The sequence below is a fragment of the Solanum dulcamara genome, chromosome 9 (genome assembly GCF_947179165.1).
Source record: "Solanum dulcamara chromosome 9, daSolDulc1.2, whole genome shotgun sequence".
Lineage (NCBI taxonomy): Eukaryota > Viridiplantae > Streptophyta > Magnoliopsida > Solanales > Solanaceae > Solanum > Solanum dulcamara.
The window spans coordinates 860,862-882,602 of record NC_077245.1 but is presented as its reverse complement, the minus strand read 5'-3'; the positions used below and the strand labels follow the sequence as shown (position 1 = coordinate 882,602).

General features: G+C 35.3%; 3 protein-coding genes across 3 annotated transcripts; 2 read left to right on the top strand and 1 right to left on the bottom strand.

The window, feature by feature from the left end:
* The first annotated feature begins 4,960 nt into the window (after positions 1-4,960).
* Positions 4,961-8,012, top strand: LOC129902440 (receptor-like protein EIX2). The gene has a single exon (XM_055977678.1). It carries the CDS (start codon positions 4,994-4,996, stop codon positions 7,736-7,738), a length of 2,745 nt encoding a protein of 914 aa, XP_055833653.1. The 5' UTR covers positions 4,961-4,993; the 3' UTR covers positions 7,739-8,012.
* A 1,936-nt stretch (positions 8,013-9,948) lies between these two features.
* LOC129902441 (ATP-dependent zinc metalloprotease FTSH, chloroplastic) lies at positions 9,949-13,816 on the top strand. The gene is made up of 5 exons (XM_055977679.1): positions 9,949-11,454; positions 12,298-12,544; positions 12,643-12,826; positions 13,222-13,393; positions 13,478-13,816. Exons 1-5 carry the CDS (start codon positions 10,153-10,155, stop codon positions 13,697-13,699), a joined length of 2,127 nt encoding a protein of 708 aa, XP_055833654.1. The 5' UTR covers positions 9,949-10,152; the 3' UTR covers positions 13,700-13,816.
* LOC129902442 (serine/threonine-protein kinase BSK1) lies at positions 13,754-19,799 on the bottom strand. The gene is made up of 9 exons (XM_055977680.1): positions 19,202-19,799; positions 18,784-18,919; positions 18,095-18,228; positions 17,866-17,971; positions 16,696-16,781; positions 16,006-16,194; positions 15,506-15,670; positions 15,307-15,420; positions 13,754-14,214 (listed from the first exon to the last, which is right to left on the bottom strand). Exons 1-9 carry the CDS (start codon positions 19,514-19,516, stop codon positions 13,963-13,965), a joined length of 1,497 nt encoding a protein of 498 aa, XP_055833655.1. The 5' UTR covers positions 19,517-19,799; the 3' UTR covers positions 13,754-13,962.
* Between the last annotated feature and the right edge of the window lie 1,942 nt (positions 19,800-21,741).

Here is a 21,741-nt window from a genome sequence, read left to right as displayed (position 1 = left end):
TTGTGATGATATTGTTTAGATGAATGTTTTGCACTTGTATCCTTTTTATAGTTTTATCTAAAAAAAGGGATTAGAAATTAGAGATTTGTAAGGAAAAAGGACAAGAAGGATCCTTTTTTGTACTAATACTATTTGTCTTCTAATTGGCAACAGCTAAGAAGCTTAATAATATTGTCCCCAAAGAAATTTCCTCCCAAAATGAAAAATACAAGAAATGGAAGAAATTAATTAGTACTCCAATGATTCCATTTGCTTTTTAAATTCGTTCGAAAAAGAACGTTATATTTTTATATTAACTTCACATTTGACTTTAATGACATGTTGTAGTCATAGAAATATCATGTCATAGAGTATGTATTTATAATTCAAGACGTCTTTTTTAAGTTTATACTTAATCGAATACTGTCATATAAAATAAAACTAAAAAAATATTATATTTTTTGGGTAAGATCTTATTGTTCCAAAATTTAGAACAGTTGTAGAGGCAGATACATGCACGAGGGAGAAGGATTATGCCAGTTTGGTACTTATTAAATTGTCGACATGCAGACAAAATGTATTTAGAATATATTTATGAAGACTAATTAGGGAGCATTATGAAACATTAATCAACATAATTTGGAGTATTTCAACATGATTTTAGAGTATTCACAACTGTTTGTGTTTTTGTTTTCTAGTTGATTAATTAAGACATGAAATCTTCTATTAAGATTATATTCTAACCATGCGTGCATGGCTTGGGGAGAGTTTCCAAGAAACAGTATTGACTAGTTTTTTTGGTTGACTTTTAGTGACATGGATTTTTTTTCCGAAATGTACACTTTTAGCTGCAAAATTTCAAAATTTGTGTAATTTTTGTGAAAATTCCAAAAATATGTAAAACGCAAGCAAGAAATGCGATTTGCATAAGTCTCCTGATTTGAGTGAAATGACTCCGAAATTAACTTGAGGTAACCACTACAACAAAATAGACATTTAGTTAAGAGCGCGCAATATTTAATATTATCACAAAAATATTTAGCGACAGTTATATATAGTTCTGGTTATAAATTCTCATTGCCACTGATTATATTATTACTGATAAAAATAGCCAAATAGGTAGTGCAAAAGCCTTTATTTGTTGTAGTGAATGGCCGGTCTGACTTACATGGTTAGTTCAAATGACATTTCAGGAATGAGATTTATAAGTTGTATTTACTAAATGATTTTTTATTAAAATGTCTACTTATATTGTAAAAGTCACCTACTTAGCTGTTGTAAGTTGTAACAAGAACTATCCAAACAAACTATGACGAACTCAGCTGCATTACTGATCTTTTCCTCAGCATTTTTCTCAAGATCGAAGTGCATTCCTTAACACACCCATCTTCCCTAACAAAATCCCACTAAATGTCTCGGAAACCATATAGACACAATGATTATCCATACTGTACCAAAACCCATAAACCTTTACACATTACATGAATTGAGCTAAACTTGCTTTGATAATTGTTGACTCTGTTTTCCAGTTTGAGTAAAACTCATGAGACCACAAAGGGATTTTTGGGTTGAAACATGAGAACCCTTTGAGGAGTTGTTTTGTGGAAGAGTGGAGAAGCGTAATAGATAAATGTTGTTGGTGAGAGAAGAAATGGGGTTGGGGAGTTTAACATGCTGCTGGACAGCGAATTGTACCAGTAAAGGGGTTTTGTAGCTGTGTCAAGCAGTTTTGGCAGGCGGGATGGTTGAAACGTTGCCGTCCGCATTGTTGGAGACAAACTGGACACTCCGGATGGCAGCCTTGTGATTTGAAACCAACATGGAATTAAGGATGACTCAGCTTTCAATTGAATTGAATGATTGACAATTTGATGTATAGTGACAATAGATTTTTCCACAAACCAACAACTTCAGCGTTTTCTCTATGCTTTCCTTCTGATAATTGTTACTACTCCCTCCGTTTCAATTTGAGTATCTGATTTTGACTTGACACGGAATTTAAGATTGCAAAAGAAAACTTTTGAATCTTACGGTCTAAAACTGAATATAGGTAAAAAATTGTGGAAAATATTTTTCGAAAAGATATTGTTGGTGGAAAAAGACATTTGATATACTAAATACAACAGTGGGGCTGAAAACAACAAAAGAGATCTAAAGAGCGAAATTAAAAGAAGAAATTGTCTACAGTGTATGTGACTTTTATTTCATAGTAGCTTAGAAATTCTCAAGAGATGAATAGTGTGTTAATTTTCCAAGTCAAGGTCTTTTCTTTCTTCTTTTATCCCACTTCATTTCAATGTTTACCAGGTCAACCTTTAACAATTAATACATAGCATTTTTTCATCACTTCTACAATGTTTATATGGTATTAATTAGAGCTTATAACTGAGTGACTATTAGAAAAATTTATTCCACAAGCATGGTTTATGAAAGGTGTGATGTTGACAAAAAATGGTACCTAAATTTCTCCTTTTGCTTCTCGGCTTACAGGATATTAGCAGTTGTTTCCACCTGTTGTTTCCAATGTCATATAGCTTCTTGCAAGAGAATAAACATTTTCTACTTTAAATTTTGCAAGAGATAATAAAGATAAGATAGTGATAGAGATGTTCTCTGGAAGACTTCAAACAACCATGAGACACAATTTGACACAACATATACTTGGTATCCTATAAAATGTGTCAAATTTAAGGAGCTAACTAGATATTTAGCCTTAAAGTAAAATCTAGCTAACCAACTATTAACTATGATTTATTCAAAAATTGAGCACTAAAATAAAGTTATTTGAGGAACTACAGATTCTAGAGTTGGCTGGAATTGGCCTCATGAACAAATCTGTCAATTCATCTTTTGTCCTGCAAGATTTGTGTGCATCTTCTATTGGATTAAATGAGAAACTTTTATCTCTCATTTCAACTTGTAAAATATCTTGCTTAGTGGAATATAATCAATCCGACAATATTTGTCCCCAAATGATAATTTAAATCTTTTTTCCATTAACTGATCAACACTCAACAAACTTTTTATCAATATCAGGCACATAAACTTGAATTGATTGCAACCGGACCCTTTCCTTTTGCAGGAATATAGTCTCCATTTCCAATTCTGACTTTCTTTTCCATAGACACAAGCTCTTTAAAAAGTTTTATGTTATATGTCATATGGTTTGTACAACCAGTATCAATCATCCAAAAATCAGTTTTTTTAGTTGAAAAATAGGTTGCCACAAATAAGTGGTCTTCTTCTTCTTCAATGGTGATTTGGAAAACTGCTTCATCTTTTTAAAATTTGCTTTTGCAAATTAAAGCTTAATGACCAAGTTGTTTGCATATCTTGCACTGTGCATCTGATCTCTTCCAACATTTATATGGAGGATGTCCATTTTTGCATGCCATAGTGCTGACAAGGTGGGTAATTTTTCAAGAATTTACCCTTGCTTTGAATTTTGTGGCGGACTGCCAATGTTTCTTCAACCATGCCATCTTACATCATAAGTCTCCTTTGTTTCTGTGCCTGCAAAGAATTTAACAATTCTGCCAAGGTAATTTTGAATAGTTATGCATGCTTCATATCTTTCTGGCACTGTTATAAGAATTTCTTCAACAATTCTTGAATCTTTAAATTAAGTACCTAGCAGTGTTACCTTGTTAACAATATCAAACAATATGTCAAAGTATTCCTTGACTATTTATGACTCTTTCATTCATTGCAATTCGAATTTCCTCATTAAATTTAATACCTTTATTCCTCGTATTCTTTCATCTCCATCGTATTCTTTCATCTCCATTATATTCTTTCTTTAGATAATCCCAAATTTCTTTTGTTCATGTGAGAGTCATGATTCTCGAAAAAAGAATTGTTGAAACAACACTAAACAAAGTTGCTTTTGCCTTGGACTTAGTGATTTTCTTTTCCTTGTGACTCTTTATTTTGGCCACGGTGGAATTATTAGGCAACGGATTAACTTCATAATCCTCTTCCATGCTTCCCAAAGATTAAGAGCCTCCAAGTAGGCTTCCATTCTCACAGCCCATAGTTGATAGTTCGCACCATCAAAAATAGGATGAGCCATTCATGAAAAACTATTTTCGAAATTCATTTTTTCACTCACAGGACCCTCCAGAAAAAGGCTCTAGATACTAATTGTTGGTTTTTTAATAAAGAAGGTAAGAAAATAACAGAGATAGACTTTAAGAGAAAAATATTGCAATGAGGCCAAAGATAATTACTTTTGTTTGCTTTCTTGAACTCTACATTTATAAAAACAAAAATATTAAAAAGATAATGATAAACTAGCGTAGAATATCTCTGCAAAATATATTTTAATAAACTAATTATTAATAAATAGGAAAAACTAGTTAACCAACTATTAACTAGGAATTATTCAAAAATGAGCAGTAAAATAAAGTTACTGTAGTTCAAAAATATAATTCTAACTGTTTTATTATTTGTATGCACTAATAATTCATACCGTTATAGTCGAGTCCAACTTATTTGCAACGCATCGTTACATTTTTTTTGTATAGTAATTTTGAGAGTCCTTGCTATACAGGTAAGGCTAAAATTTATATGCATTAGGTAAATTCCATATTGCCATCGAAAAGAATTTGGTGGTAAGAGAAAAAAAGGAGAAAGATTAGGACATAATATTCTCAATCTCAATAATAAATTGATCACAATTAGGAAGGAAGAACTTACATGCAAAAAAAAAGAGGAAAAGGTTACATGAATAAAAAAACTTCTGTTCCTTTGGGAATGGATGGAAAACTTAACGGAGATATATTTTTTAAAATTTAAAAGGATGTTTTCAGTTAAGGGAAATATTATAAGGATGAAGTTAAAGTTTGAGCGAAACACTACGGATAATTTTGGTCAAAAACTCACTGTGAGGTCGACTGACAGACTCAAAAGTCTTTCTAAGACCAAAACACAAGTCTTTCTACTAAAAAATTTCATACTGTATTAAATTGGCTCATAAATGTCTCTCTGATTATTGAGCATAATTTAGTCACCAATGGAAGGTGTAAATTTATTACTTCTAGTCCTTGTTGTTGTAGGTAGTAGTACTATATTAGATGGATTGTTATTATCTAGTGCTATGAATTCAGACATTGTTTGCAAAGAAAATGAAAAAAATTCTCTTATCAAGTTCAGACAGGGTTTCAGGAATCCATCACAGTCAAAGATGATGTCGTCTTGGATGCTCGAGGAAAATTGCTGCAACTGGAAAGGTGTTGAATGTGACAACATAACCGGACACGTGATCACTCTTGACCTGCACCAGCAATTCTTGCAAGGTGAGTTTGGGACATCCTTGCTTGGCTTGCCTTATTTAAGACACTTAGACTTGAGCCAAAATGATTTCCTTGAGGACTTGTTTCCTGAGTTTATCATTTGCAAATTTAAGTACCTAGAGTATCTCAATTTGCACAAAACCAACTTTAGGGGATCAATCCCTGAGCATCTTGGAAATCTGTCGCGGTTGCAGTTTCTTGATCTTGGTGATGGTTTTTCATTACGGGTCGATAGTCTCCAATGGCTTCAGCACCTTTCCAATATGAGGATTCTTGACCTGAGTGGAGTTGACCTGAGCAATGCCAAAAACTGGCTACATGACATCAGTTTCCTAAGGTCTCTCATGGAATTACGTTTGTCTGCTTGTCATCTTCCCAAATTGCTTCCTGTTTCTGTAAATTTCACATCCCTTCAGGTTCTTGACCTCTCATTAAACTATCTGGATGCTCCATTTCCTAGCTGGTTAGTCAACACAAGCTCTCAGAGTCTTGTTCATCTTAATCTCAAAAGAAGTCAGCTACGTGGTTTGCTTCCAAATACCGCCTTTGGAAACATGTACTCACTTAGAGTTCTTGATCTTTCTGAAAACTTTATTCTAGGCAAGCTTCCGTCTTTTGAGGGCATGACTTCAGTTACTTTTCTTGACATCTCAAGGAATTTTCTTGAAGGAAATTTACCACTAACCCTGCCTTCAAAGTTGAAACATTTGGATCTTTCATCCAATAATCTGGAGGGTCCTTTAGCAAAAAGCATCGTGCAACTTAGGCAATTAGTTGTCCTCAATGTTGCTCGGAACTCTTTCAATGACTCGATTACTGAACATTTCTTGAATTTCAGTGATTTGCGAGTGTTAGACTTGTCATCAAACTCAATTATCCTCAATATAACTGCAACTTGGATGCCTCCCTTTCAACTTGACATTATTGGCCTGATGTCTTGCCAACATGGTACACAGTTTCCCCTGTGGCTTCATACACAAAAGGATTTCTCATTTATCGATATCTCTCATAGTAATATCTCAGATGAAGTTCCTGATTGGTTCTGGAATCTCTCTCCAAAGGTACAACACATGAACCTTTCACTCAATTATTTCAGAGGAGAAGTGCCTCAAGTTACATCAAGACTTACTAGTCTTGAAGAACTGGACCTGAGCAAAAACAACTTTCATGGTCCTCTACCTCATTTTTCGCCAAAGATGAAGGTGTTGATTTTGTCCCGGAATTCTTTTAATGGTACCATTTCCCCTGTATGTGAATCTCTTGTCGTGAATAATTCTCTTATGTTTCTAGACCTGTCGAGAAATTTTCTATCAGGAACACTTTCAGACTGTTGGAGATATGGGAAGAATCTGGCAATATTGAATTTAGGCAATAATCATCTGTTTGGTGAAATACCTCATTCTTTTGGATATCTTGCAACTCTCATACATCTGATTCTGAGAAACAACAGGCTGTCCAATAATCTGCCTTTGTCGCTGAAGAACTTACAAGGACTAAAAATTCTTGATCTTGCCGGAAATTGTTTGTCTGGAAACATACCATCTTTCTTAGGGGAGACTTCACAAAATCTAATGTTTCTTTCGTTAAGAAAGAACAAGTTCAATGGAAACATTCCCCTACAGCTTTGCCAGCTCAAAAACTTGATTATTTTGGACCTTAGCACCAATGCCCTATCAGGCACCATTCCAAAGTGTGTTAAAAATTTCCTCACGATGGCCGGGGTAGAGGAGATCCCTTCCTTGGTTTATGGTCCCTATGAAGAATACAGGAAGTATGTGATTGTGATGCTGAATGAGAGAGGCTATGATCATAGTTTTATCTCTAGTCTTAGTTTATTCCCTTTTGTGATTCTTGATCTATCAGATAACCATTTATCAGGGGAAATTCCTGAGGAAATCACCACCCTTGGTCAATTACGGTTATTGAACTTATCAAGGAATAATTTAACTGGAGCAATTCCTTGTGACATTAGTAAAATGCAATTTTTGGAAGCTCTTGATGTTTCCAGAAATGACCTGTCATCCTTCTTGCCTTCCAGCATGGCGGAGCTTCTCTTTCTTGAACTCTTCAATGTTTCGTTCAATAGTTTGACAGGGAAAATTCCAATAGGTCGTCAATTTGATACCTTCGAGAATAGTTCTTATATTGGGAATCCAGAGTTGTGCGGCACACCACTTTTCCGAAGCTGCTCAGGACATTTTCGTGAGGACATTACTCACTGTAACACTCTCAAGGAACAAGACGTGACCTCCATTCATCAGCATGAGGAAGATAACTGGCTTGATGAATCATCATTCTATATTAGCATGGGAATTGGAGTCATCACAGGTTTCTGGGCATTTTGGGCTACTCTATCATTGAAAACATCTTGGAGACATGCCTATATGAGGTATCTTAATACAATGGGGAACAAAATTTATGTGTTTGTTGCCATAAGATTACCAAATAGGCATAAGAGTGGGTGAACAACCATCAAAAATTAAAGATTGAAGTTCTTTCAGGGCTTGCTGAATAAGGTAATGAAGGTCTTATTTCTGGTGCAACTTTCTTTTGTTGTTGTTTTGGTTTCAAGAAGCAACTAGAGTTACATGGAGCTCTTCTGGTTTTGTTTTCGTAAAATCTTTTAAGTACTATAGTGTGTGTGCCTAGTCACATATTTTCATCTTGTGGAATTATACTGGATATTGTTGTTGTCATAATTTTATTGTATGTTATGTTTTTTGAGAATATCAAAGTAACTTGAGAGTACTATTAATTTCCTTATATAGACTAAAGCAAACATAACATAGATTAAGGGCAATCTGAATTAATAAATTTGTAGTATAAAAATTCTTGGTGCTACAACATGAAGATCAATTAATAATGTTTTGTCACTTGTAAAACTGTCAAGATTTTACTTGCTTCACCTCAAGTAGAGTACTTGTAGAATATTTATCTACATAGGTTGACATTTTTCCTCTGTCTTTGCTTATCTGCAATCTTATGAAACCAGCCAACAATAATCCCCGTGTGCAGATAGTGAATAAGACACTCCGTAGAAGAAAAGATGACAGAATTACGGTTAGCTGCAAGGTAACTGATATATCACAAGTTGCTTTAGAAGAAAAATAGAATGAAGAATCTGGGATGAAGACATAGAGCGGAGGGAAAAAGTGTGCAGAAGCCTTACATAAGAAGAAAATGTGGAAAATCGTAGCGTATGGATAAACTAAAAACTATCTGATATGAAGGTTACAAACTTAGCTATAAAATCTCTTTTGTGCCAAATCTCAATTAGACTAAACAAAGCTAAATGCACAAGTTGAACATCCCAAACGTGTGCGATTAATTATTAAATTGAACATGAGATGTTAAGATTCCTCTTGCTCCCTCCCTGGCTTTCATATCTTGTTTGAGCAGTCATTTCAGCTCAAACCCCACATAATATAGTAGAGAATGATATTTTGCTCGTGCGATGGTGACATGTATGGTGGTAAACAGAGTATTTTAGTGGTACAATTAGATGGAACTTATTGTATTACGCGATTTAAGAATGATGAGACATAAGAGCAAAAGTAGGAGAATTTTAAAGGATCGAAAACATGACAACTAATTAACATTGCATATATAACGGAGAAAGAAGTTTGACATGGAGTTGCTTCTTCTTCAAATCAAGCAGACAGAATATTCACAAATACAACATGTATTTAAAAGACTCGAGACATTTGAATTGAGCAGTCAAGAACTGGAAGATGGATTAGGAAACACAGTGTAGTCACACATAATTCAAGCAAAATGTCAAATTTATTTTTGTGAGCAACGAATACTTGTTACTATTCCTTTTCCTTTCTTTTCTTTTTCTCTTGACATAGCACCAATGTTACTATAAAACTAAGTTTACAATAGTTTGATTCTCAAGAGAATAATTACTATTCCTAGTCTGCTTGTGTCTCATTCATGTACACAGTTTTTAATAATGTAGTACGTAAATATTCCACAACCACCATTGTATAACATGTTTTGTGAAATTGTGAGCTGATATTAGAGGTTTTTAGGGAGCAATAAGAATCTTGAAAGCCTGTCATATCCAATTTATATCAATTTGCACACGTTTGAGATTAATCTGTGGTCTGATCAAATCCCAAAAGGCTGGATGTTCAGTGTACCAATCCTTTAATCTATTCATTAAATCATGTAATATTTACATGCAACAGTAAGCTTGTGAGACTGTTTCTTGAAAAATATATCCCTTAGGAAACTGTTGTTTAATATCTGTATTACTTACAAAATTTTAGATCGCGGTCTAATATTTTCTCAAAAGATTTTCACTTTGTGCAAAGAAGGATCATTACTGAACAACTATCTCAAAAGGGGACAACCTGTGAAAATTTCACCTACATAACAGAGAAACCTTCCTTTGGGCTTGGGCCAAATTCTTATTTATGACAAGATAAATGATCCAATGGGCCTTGTACCCACTCTACATCATCATTAGGACCAATTTTCTGTGCTATTGTATAGTGAAGATAAGCTAGCCTTCAGGTCTCTTGCATTTCGATAACTTTTTTTGTTTTGTTTTGTCACGAGGAATTTGGATCTGATTAAATCTAAATTCTATAAATTACTTTCTAATAAAGACAGTTATGTTATATCAATAAATTCGAACTCAATATAAAAATGAAGAGTATTTATTTTTCCCACATAAATATCAATCAAAGGTAACTGGATAACATTGCTGACACGTAGAAGCAACCCAAACCAACATCCAAATCTATGGCTTCCATTCTACTTCTCAAGAATTAGCGAAGACTCAACTCTTTTAGAAAATAAAAATAAACTTTATAAATTCCCCAAATTTAAGAACAAAGATTGATCACACCAAATCAATCTTGTCCCAACAATGGCTAATTCTGTTCTCTCTTCCAATTTCTTGGGTTCTCAAATCTTTATCTCTCCTCCCACACCTAAAACCTCAAAGTATTTCCACTTTCACTCCAAAAGGAAGTGTATAGTTCCACAATCAATTCTCAGCAAAAAACCCAATTCAGATAATTTCAAGAATGTTCCATCAAAAGCTGCTTTAGCTGCTTTACTCTTTTCTTCAATCACCCCACATGCTTTTGCTCTTGATAACACAACCCCAACAGCACCACCCCAAGTGATTCAAGCTGAAGCAACTAAACCCAGTACTTCAAATCCATTACCCTTTTCCCAAAATATCATCTTGAATGCTCCAAAGACCCAAGCGCAGCCCGCTTCTGACCTTCCAGAAGGTACTCAATGGCGGTACAGTGAGTTCTTGAATGCTGTGAAGAAGGGTAAAGTTGAACGGGTCAGATTTAGTAAAGACGGAAGTACCCTTCAGCTTACAGCTGTAGATGGGCGTAGAGCTAATGTAATTGTGCCTAATGACCCGGATTTAATCGACATTTTAGCGATGAATGGTGTTGATATATCAGTTTCTGAAGGTGAAGGGGGTAATGGGTTGTTTAGTGTTATTGGGAATTTGTTATTCCCGATTATTGCTTTTGCTGGGTTGTTTTTCCTTTTCAGGCGGTCTCAGGGCGGGCCGGGCGGGCCTGGAGGACTTGGCGGGCCGATGGATTTCGGCCGGTCCAAGTCCAAGTTTCAGGAGGTGCCTGAAACTGGAGTGACTTTTGCCGATGTTGCTGGTGCTGATCAAGCTAAATTGGAGTTACAAGAAGTGGTTGATTTTTTAAAAAATCCTGATAAGTATACTGCTTTAGGTGCTAAGATACCAAAAGGGTGTCTTTTGGTTGGTCCACCAGGTACGGGAAAGACCCTTTTAGCTAGAGCAGTAGCTGGTGAAGCTGGTGTGCCATTTTTCTCTTGTGCAGCATCAGAGTTTGTTGAGTTGTTTGTGGGTGTGGGAGCTTCTAGAGTTAGGGATTTGTTTGAGAAGGCAAAATCGAAAGCGCCCTGTATTGTGTTTATTGATGAGATTGATGCTGTGGGAAGGCAGAGAGGTGCAGGACTTGGAGGTGGAAATGATGAGAGGGAGCAGACTATCAATCAGCTTTTGACTGAAATGGATGGGTTCTCTGGAAATTCGGGTGTCATTGTTTTGGCTGCAACTAACAGGCCTGATGTTCTTGATTCTGCCTTGTTGAGACCTGGAAGGTTTGATAGACAAGTGACTGTGGACAGGCCTGATGTTGCTGGTAGAGTCAGGATTCTTCAGGTTAGTTTACTTCCAACATTTTTCTTATTCATTTTATCAATTTGAGTATACTATATCGATAAAATATTTATTTTGAAACCGCCTCTATATTAACATAGTAGTAGAAAGAGTACCATGCTGCGTCTAGACTTCAAACAGTTTGTTTTAACCATGTTAATAGTTACACAATATTGGTTAATAGAGAATCAAAATCGATTTACCAATGAATCGCGAAATGCTATGGTTCTTACTTATAATTTCTGAATTTATACATGAAGTAATTCGCGAGATTATCTTGGTTTCAACTTTATGCTTGTTGTTGTCTGGTGTTGGTTTCCTCATTCATCATACTTTGGAAGAAAATTAAAAGTTGTGATAAATAAAGATCAAAATTAGCAAACTTGTCTCTCCATTCTTTACGGGCATACATCTTGTGGCAGAAAATAATGTGATACATGTTTACCTTGAGGTAATGTGAGTGTTTTAGTAGGCGTTTGGCCATAGATTCCAAATAATTCTCATTTTATTTGAAATTTATGAAGTTGAAGATGGTTGTGCTTGGTTATACTTTTTTGCAAAGGAGAAAAGACAGTACTTTATTTGGAATTTATGAAGATGAGTTGGAAACCAGGTTTGGAGTACTTTTCCAAATTTGGAATCCAACTCCAAGTTGGATTTGAAAATTTTATGACCAAACACTACGGAAAAAAGTGAATAATTCTCGTGGCCAAACAGTTATTATTTGCATGATCTATTGAGAAGATATTCACTTAGTCAAAGTTTTACCGAACAAGCTTGAGGTGTTCCGCTTTAAAAAATGTCTTCCGTTTGCTGAACTGCTTGTCTTACTACTCTGCGTGACAGGTGCATTCTAGAGGAAAGGCCCTTGCCAAGGATGTGGACTTTGATAAGATTGCCAGGAGAACACCAGGTTTCACCGGTGCAGATTTGCAAAACTTGATGAATGAAGCAGCCATCCTGGCAGCTAGGCGTGACCTAAAGGAAATAAGTAAAGATGAGATATCTGATGCTCTGGAGAGGATAATTGCTGGCCCGGAGAAGAAAAATGCTGTTGTCTCAGATGAGAAGAAGAAGCTGGTAGCTTATCATGGTACGGCAAAACTAAATAACACACTTTGTAGTAACATCCTCCTGATAATCTAGTTACACTCTGTTCTGTTTTTAATTGTCTGTACATTTGTATTACAGAGGCTGGCCATGCCTTGGTTGGTGCACTTATGCCCGAGTATGATCCTGTTGCCAAGATATCTATAATTCCTCGTGGCCAAGCCGGTGGTCTCACCTTCTTTGCCCCCAGCGAAGAAAGACTTGAGTCAGGCCTGTACAGCAGGAGCTACTTAGAGAATCAAATGGCAGTTGCACTTGGTGGAAGGTCAGTTTTACCTATTATACCTGGATAAATGCTTATTACTCCAGAACTTATAATATGGAAAGATAAAATGTCAAAGATAATATAAAGAGGGAGGGGTGATACATTTTGAAAGGATGAACATGAGTGTCATACGATTTTCCCCTTTGTATAGTTACTTAACTAGACCGCACTAATCTTTTGCTACATAGGATTTGATACTGCTACAATAACTACGTTTTAATCTCAAAAGGCTGAGGTCGGATATATGAATCTGACCATGTCGCTCAATTTAAGCTCATCTCATATGGGTTATAGGATTGCTAGTCTTTTTCTATTCATAATTCATCCATGACCTTGCTTATCTCCCAACATTCTAAAAAGCCCAATTCTGTTTGTTGAATCCCCTGCTCTTCCAGAGTTGCTGAGGAGGTTATTTTTGGAAAAGACAATGTAACAACTGGGGCATCTAACGATTTCATGCAAGTCTCACGAGTGGCAAGGCAGATGGTTGAGAGATTAGGTTTCAGCAAAAAGATAGGCCAAGTTGCCATTGGAGGAGGTGGAGGAAACCCTTTCCTAGGACAACAGGTACATAATTCATGCAAGATGTCTTTTTCGTTTCCTTGCTGTAAGTTGTTAGTCATGCCTTACAATTTCGTCGTTTAATTTCAGATGTCAACCCAGAAAGACTACTCCATGGCAACAGCCGATATTGTTGATGCTGAGGTAAGGGAATTGGTTGAAAAAGCATACGAAAGAGCCAAACAAATCGTCACAACTCACATCGACATCCTGCACAAGCTTGCTCTGCTGCTGATAGAGAAAGAAACTGTTGATGGTGAAGAGTTCATGAGCCTTTTCATTGATGGCAAGGCTGAGCTATACATTTCCTGATTTCACCTATATATCTTCACCACTCTATTGTATTAACAAATATACATACAAATGTACACATTGAGAACTTTATTTTCATATTTTGACAAATCAGAGTGCAAAACTGACATGCGCATATACCAACAGAGCAAATGATTCTCTTCCTTTGTTACACATAGTTCTAAGACAATCCACTCAAAACAAATGATACAGAAATTTGGGCTAATTTTGTGAAGACAAGAATAACTGATAGGACCAAAAGAATGATACAAGTGAGGATATTATCAAGATGCTCGTCCCCCACGTCTTTTCTCTTCTAGAATTGCAGCCTCATTCAACATGTCAGCTGCGTCTTTGTGCATGTCTAGCTTGGATAGGGCAACTGCCTGCATGTAAAATGCTGTCGACCAGTCTGGGTAAACACATTGTGCTTGCATTGCATCTCGAAGGGCAGCATCTGGTTGATCACACATGAGATAACAAAGGCTTCTTCGTGCATAAACAGTTGGAGACACCATTGTTCCCACATCTACGAACTGCAGTGAGGCACAAAGAAATAAGCAGATTGCCCTAAAGCAAAGTAGTATTTAGTTCATCCATCTTATGCAAATAAATAAGCTAACGAAAGCACTCTGTTAACCCAAATGCAGCTAGATCATCATCTGCTAGCTAACCATGAGTTATAAAGGGAATACAAGACATTTATACTACTAATCCAACAGCTAGAAAAGGCAATGCAGTAAAACATCCAATGGAGCTGCAAATTTCTGGCCACATCTGCATTAATCTCATCCTCAAAAAGGTCATGCTACAATATTATCATTGGATGCAGGGGCAGAGCTAGAATATGATTTGTAGGATCGGCCAGACCCAGTAGCTTTGGCTTAAATCCTACATTTTCCTTAAAAAGTTAATTGTGAATCCATACAGTAACTTAAAAGGGACTAATCCTGAACCAATAATCTTCAAATCCTGGCTCTCCCTCTGATTGGATGGGGCGTATAGATTGATTGTTCTATTTAACATGGCAGATTTACCAGGCACACAAATAATACAACCTGGTGAACACGATCAGCTACAGTAGGGAATCAGATTTCAAGAAAGGATTGACTCTATCCCTTGGATTATTGGCCAAGGAAGATTCAGCAGTCACACCAATAACCAAAAATGTCAACGAGATTACATACAGTATAGAATTGGATGTGGAAAAGACACCATAAACACAGGCCACATTCAGATTTTGGTCTTTCTATTAAATGGTCGAGCATAGATGGATCTAAGGAAACTGTTTTTTTGGCAAAAACACTGATTTTAAAGTTCTAAATCCGATACATGATAGAGACTTAGGAATGTCAATCGACCCACACAAGAAGTGACAGAAGACTTGTCATTCCTACCCCCAATGGAGATGCATGTCTCTATTAATCAAGGAAATAACTATTTATGGCATCCAACTGCATAAAAGGAATTCAGGAGCTAATATGAAGCATATTTCGGTCTACCTCAAGTCTCGTCTAGGTCAGTCTTTTATTGCCAATACCGACCTTACTAGGTTTGAAATAAAGGAAGTTGCAAGTTGTCACCAGTATTGCAGATTGACACCCTTCTCATGAGATGAATGCAAATACCTGAGAATAGCAATCTATGGCAGTTTTAAAGTCCTTGTCCCGAAACGCCAAGTCTCCGCGCTTTCTTGCCTCTAACATATCCCTCATTTGTTGAGTCCACTCTTGGAAAGACAACTGCATCATTGGACATCCAGCATCAACATAAAGATGTGAAAGAAACAGACGCTTCTGCAGTGGCAGTTTTGGTCAAAAGAATTACCTCATTTGTCCCTTCATCATCTTTATAATGTGTCATTACCAAAATCTGATGAATAGCTGTGAGATCCATCCTAGAACAAGCATCACCCATTGCAGAAAGAGGGTGCTGTGGAGTTGGTGGAGCTTCCTCACTCTTAGGAATACCCAACATTACATGAGATGCAACCTGCAACCAGAATATCAGAAACTCCTTCCAACCTCTAATTGAATAAGACAAAGCAATCAATTAGATGAAAAGAGAGTTAAACTTCCCAGCAGAAGCAATTACTCATGACAAAAGAAGACGTGGACACAGCATATAACGAGAGACAAAGACAAGGGAGCATCTTAAGATGGAGGAGAAATGAGGAAGCAATATTACATCAATAATATTTGGTAATTATGATAACCCAACAAATTCATCACAATATGAGCTTTTTATTTTCCATATTCTTTGGAAGGGGAAAGGATAGAAAACATGACATCAAGAAAAATAGAGTAGATTATGGTGGTAGGACTAACATCGGGTTTACTTTGCAATGGACCAAGTGTTGAAACGAGGTCTTTGGTGTTTGGTCGCTCCCTGGGTTCATACTGCAAGCATCGTGAAGCCAGATCAAATACAACAGTTGCCTCTTCTGTCGAGAAATTTCCCTCCAAATGTGAATCCATTAATAGAAGAATGTTTTTTCCCCGTATCATATCAAGTGCCTGAAACATAAAGGAATGAACTAAGCACATAAGTTTCAAATTTGAAATTTAAAACAGTTTACCATAGAAAAGGGGAAGAATTGCAAAAGAGAAATAAGGTAAACACAATGACGCCAATAAATGTTCTTCAAGACAAAGTGAAGAAATATACTATACATTAATGTTAAACATCAAATGAATTTATCCTCTTCCTTTTGAAAGATGAAGTGAAGACACACAAGATGTATGTGGATGTCTAGTCAAAACAGTTTCAAACTCCTAATGTTCCAAACCTAATGTCCGACAGACCTCCTATTGCTGGTCTGGCAACAAATTTCGTACATAGTCTCAGGAATTAAAATTAGTGGCTCGTTTCACAAATAATTTCCAGAGTACCAGCACATGAATACAACACCACAGAGCCTAAAATAATGCTCCCATCATTGATAAGGTGACACTCCCCAAGACTTGGAGCAAGAAGAGATGGATGTACAGCTGAGAAACAGATTCTAGGAAACTTACATGACCAGGAGGGATATGTTTTCCACTTAGCAGGTCCAAAAGGACAGTTCCATAACTGAAAACAACACTTTCTTGAGTGACTCTTCCTGCAAATAGACAAGAAATTGTTGATCCCCCTAATATAAGTTGACAATGAGAATGATAATAAATAGAAAGTGATGGATATCAATAAAATCACTCAGGCAGTTCATAATGGAATCTTCCTTTTTTTCAATTGTCATATTCAAGTTCCATCACCCCCTTCACAGAAAAAGAAAAGAACTAAAAGCAGGGACGTAACTTACTACCAGAACTTAAATGTAGAAGCATCAGGAGAGTACATGGCTACGTAGGATTTGAATTCCGAAATCGCCTCTAAATTGTGAACTTCCCTAATGAGATACAGTCTCACCCCCACCCCAACACCAAGCTATCAGTTTCCAGTAGCCGATTACTATCAAGCAAAATTCTGAATATCTTGGTCAGGAATAATTAATTCATATGGAAAGAGATCATCTGTTAAAGATAAATTATGACACACCGTATATCAGGTTATAGGAGGTGCACAAGGCACCAAATTCAGTTGCTAACAACATTCACAACTTCTGTTGGAATTTACTTCATTATCTCACGTCACAGAACTTTGTCTAACAGCCTTCCGGTCTACTATTTATTCGTGTATCAAGAGGTCACAGCAACACAGTTGCATTTAAATATCAGGATGTGAATACTAATTTTGCTCCTTTGTAAAAGTTTACTGTAAACACCCAAGGAGTAGATAAAAAGGCAGGCACTAATTACGAAGTATTGGACTCATAAATACTTCAAAGAATCAACAAATTTAAGATTTTTCTACATATAGATTTGAGATGAGATATTATTTTATACACTATTGAAGTAGACATGTCAATCTGGTCATCCAGGGAGTAAGACGTGTTTCTTGATTTACACATTTGATAAGTAAATAGTAATCAGCAAAGTTACTCATACATCCTCTTACTTTTTAACACGCGTGGAATCATTGTCTCTTTTTAAATCAGCTCCAATCAAAACATCACATCACAAAATGACTGTCTTGTGAGATTTAACCCAGCCACAAAATTCCAGTCCCACATAGCATCACTATCCATGGTAATAGTGCAAAGAGAAAAACTTCAAAACTCAACAGAGACAAAAAGTTCAAAACTTTACCATTTCTTAAATACTCAGGAGGTGTATACGCAAGGTTCGTGCTATAACTTTTACCATCCCTGCTATTTTTCATCAGCCCAAAACAAGAAAGACGGGGATCGCCACTCTGCCAAAAATCATTTATAGAATTAACGCAATGGTACAAGTAAATTCAGAAGTTTACTTTAGTCATTACCCTAGAATGTAATGAGGACATTTCAAGCTCTAAAAAAGAGGTCCATCAAAGTACCTCGTCAAAGAGAACTCTATATGCGTTCAAGTCATGGTATAGTGGTCGACCTTCACTGCTACAGTAATCCAATGCTTCAGCAATATATAGAGCCACCCTTAAACGCATAGCCCACTCAAGGGTTTGATTCTCCCCTGCAAAGAAAGGACAAAGCAAATGCATTACCACAGAAACCATGAGATGAAGCAATATACAATATAAGAGTCCACTACATTATATCAGATTAACTAGGGAAGAAACAATCCATAAAGTGACAAAGCAAGAAACAAGATATGTTAATAACAGGTATATCACTAAATTTATGTATGAAGAAGATAACAACAAAAACACACCCATAAAAAATAAAAAGCACTTCGATTACACCCCCCCCCCTTCTTCCCCAGCAAACGTCTCTATTTCCACGTTATGTCTTTTATGACAAAAAAATATGTTTTAATGCCCCAAGCAATCACTCTGCCTCGCTAATACGACAAAGGAGATGATAACTACTAGCTACAATACAAATTACGAATAAACCAAAAAGTAACGTTAATATCTCCCAACACTTATTGGAGCAAAGTAGTTAATGTTATATTAAGCCTATCTCTAACTATCAACCGTCAAATTATCTCGATTCTTTGCTTCATTCCCATAGATAAGCTGCATTGAAGCTAAAAACCAAAAAACAAAAGCAGTAACAATAAACATACAGTGAAACAAATGCTTTGCAAGTGTATCATTTGGCATGTACTCAGCTACAAGCAACCTCTCATCCCCATCAGAACAGTACCCAATCAAATTTGCCAGCCTTTTATGCCTCAAATTCCCAACACCTGATGCTTCATCCTAATTACAACAACAACAACAACAAAAGATCAGAACAATTAACAATAACACGGGGAATCTTAGTAGCTCATTTGGTTTGTAGGCTAGGCCAACTTTCATCTTATTGGTGAAGGTTCGATTCCCCACCTCATAATTTAAACAAAAAAAAAAAATGCCTCAAATCCTAAACTAGTTGAAGTCAGCTAAATCCATTTAGGTCAATTTCCAATCCACATTAAACCCTAGCTTTCCAAAAATACAAGGGCAATACCGTAAATAAAATTGAAGTAAAAAGGGCAATACCGCAAACTGTTTAGGATCAGGCCATGCCGATTTAGTAAACTTCTTAACAGCGATCCATCGCCGATTCTGCAAACGCCCTTTGTAAACCATATTCGGAGCCTTTTCTCCACTTTCAGAAACTATAAACTCTGAACTGAAGTTATTAGTAGCTGCTTTAAGCTCAGAAAGCGAAAACTCAGAAAAAACCGGAACCCCACCATCTCCGACGGCAGCTCCGGCACCGGTGCCGTTTGAAGCTCGTGGGTTACTCAACCCATGACGCTGATCTTTTTCCGAGCTAAGCTCTTTCAAGATTGAAGATTGACAACAACCCATGATGACCCAAATCAAGAATCCCTTCAATTAAACACCATAACCAATCTTATGCCTCACCCAACCAAAAAAAAAACAAAAAAAGGAATACAACTTTATTATATGAATAAATTAATCATAAAAATAGCTTTTTTTTTCCTTTTTTTTTGGGGATTAATATACAGCTAGAGAGATGAAATGGGAAGAATTGCAAAGTGAAAGTGAAAACTCAAAAAAAAAAAAAACTGTGCTTTCATTGACTCATTTGTCTTTCTCTTACACCTTTTTTCTGCTCTGACACAGCTTTCTGTGTTTTTTCTTTGTACCTTAGCTTTGTCCTGAAAAATAAAAAAGTTATGAGGGTGTTTTCGTCCATTTAGTAATTTTTTGATTGTAAAAATCTCGCGGTAAAATATCTTAAGGATAGATTTAGCTACCATTTTGGCCATATATTTCCCCAAAAAAAAATGAAAAAATAGGATTTGGATTGAAGTTTAAAAATATATATTTGTTTTAGTTTTTGGAAACATATTTGCAGTTTTTCTTTAAATAACATAGAATGTGATGTCTACTTATTAGTTCTAAAAATTATTAATAACACAATACTAAATATTTCAAATATTTATTTATAGATTTTAATAATTTTCTTTAAAATATTTTCAATCAATTTTTGGAAAAAATTTCACTATCAGTTTCCAATATTTTTTATCAAAAATATTTTAGAAAAAACACATTTGACATTCCATATTGCTATTGATGATACCTATATTCAGAGATATTTTCACATTTTGTGACGTTCAAATTAATTTATATTTGTTTTGATATGATTTCAAATCATATTGATTTGAAATTGTATTTTTATTTATATATGTATTAGAATATTTTAAAATGTATTTTTTTTTCTCATTAACTTCAAAATTCCACAAATTTATGAATATTACCATACAATTCTTATAAAATCAAAATATCTTAAGACGTTATATTGATAAATTACATATCTCCATGTTCATCTTATAAGTAAATGTTTGTGATTATAAATTTTCAAATATAGATAATTTTACAAAGATATAATGACCAACGATAATAGTAACTAGTTATTTTTTAATATAATCATTTCATATGGTACGAATAATCCCTTCACGCCCAACATGAATTTAGTTTTTTACAAAATTTAAAATGATGTTATTATTTTTTTACAAAATATAAACTTATGGATCAAATTTTATGTTTTAAATTTTTTTGAAATCAAAACTTGAAATTTTAAATCCTACTTTTATGGAGAGTTGGGGAATTGATATCGTGATTTGAAATCATGATTCCAAATCATATGTTAAACAATGGTGATTTGAAACCACAATTCTGACCTCTTCTCCAAATGTCTACTTACAAAACATATATTCTTTTCATACTATTTTCGTTACACTTGATCCGAAAACTCACCGATAAACCTCTCTGTCTTAGTAAAATAGGAATAAGATTGTGTTCACATTATTTTTTTAAAATTTCACTGAATATATTATTATTGCAATAAAAAAATTAACAAAGTGATGTTTTGTTACACCAACTCCATTAAGGTGGCTATGCTCTTATATAAGTGTGCATCCCGTTTGAGAAACGGGATTCACACGTACCACATTTAAAACAATTTTATATTCTTGGACCTTCACGTGCGAGGGTGTCTCTTGCAAATGCAAAATTTGTCACCCACGTTGTCTCGACTTCGTAGGGATCTGCGTGCAATTACAGCATTCGCAGTTTCCAATTTTCCACGGCCCCCTATAAAGGCCCATAATTCAACTATTGGGCTGAATACTTTTTGGTCTCTAAGCCCAATCCAGTCAAATTTATATTAATTTCAACCCAATACTGAGCATAAAGTCTTTCAACATTAATTGTTTAGACTAAACCATATGAACTTTCTTCAACTTTATATCAAGTGTCCCTAATATGGTTTGCGACATTTTCGAATTCAAAATATTAGAGATTATTTCAATAGTTTTCTAATTAAGGTTTTATCGGAAATAACTTTTTTATTCTCGAAAGTAAAGATAAGGTTTGTGTATATCCCACGTTTTCTGAACTCCACTTATGAAACTATACTAGGTATACTATTGTTATGAAGATTATTTGGATCGTGGTTTCAATATACTCAACTTTTCGGCAAGTTCTAATTTAGAAGGTTGAAATTGTCCATCAGAAAATAAAATAATGTTCAATAAAAAGGAACTCCTTTGAAGTTCATTTTAATA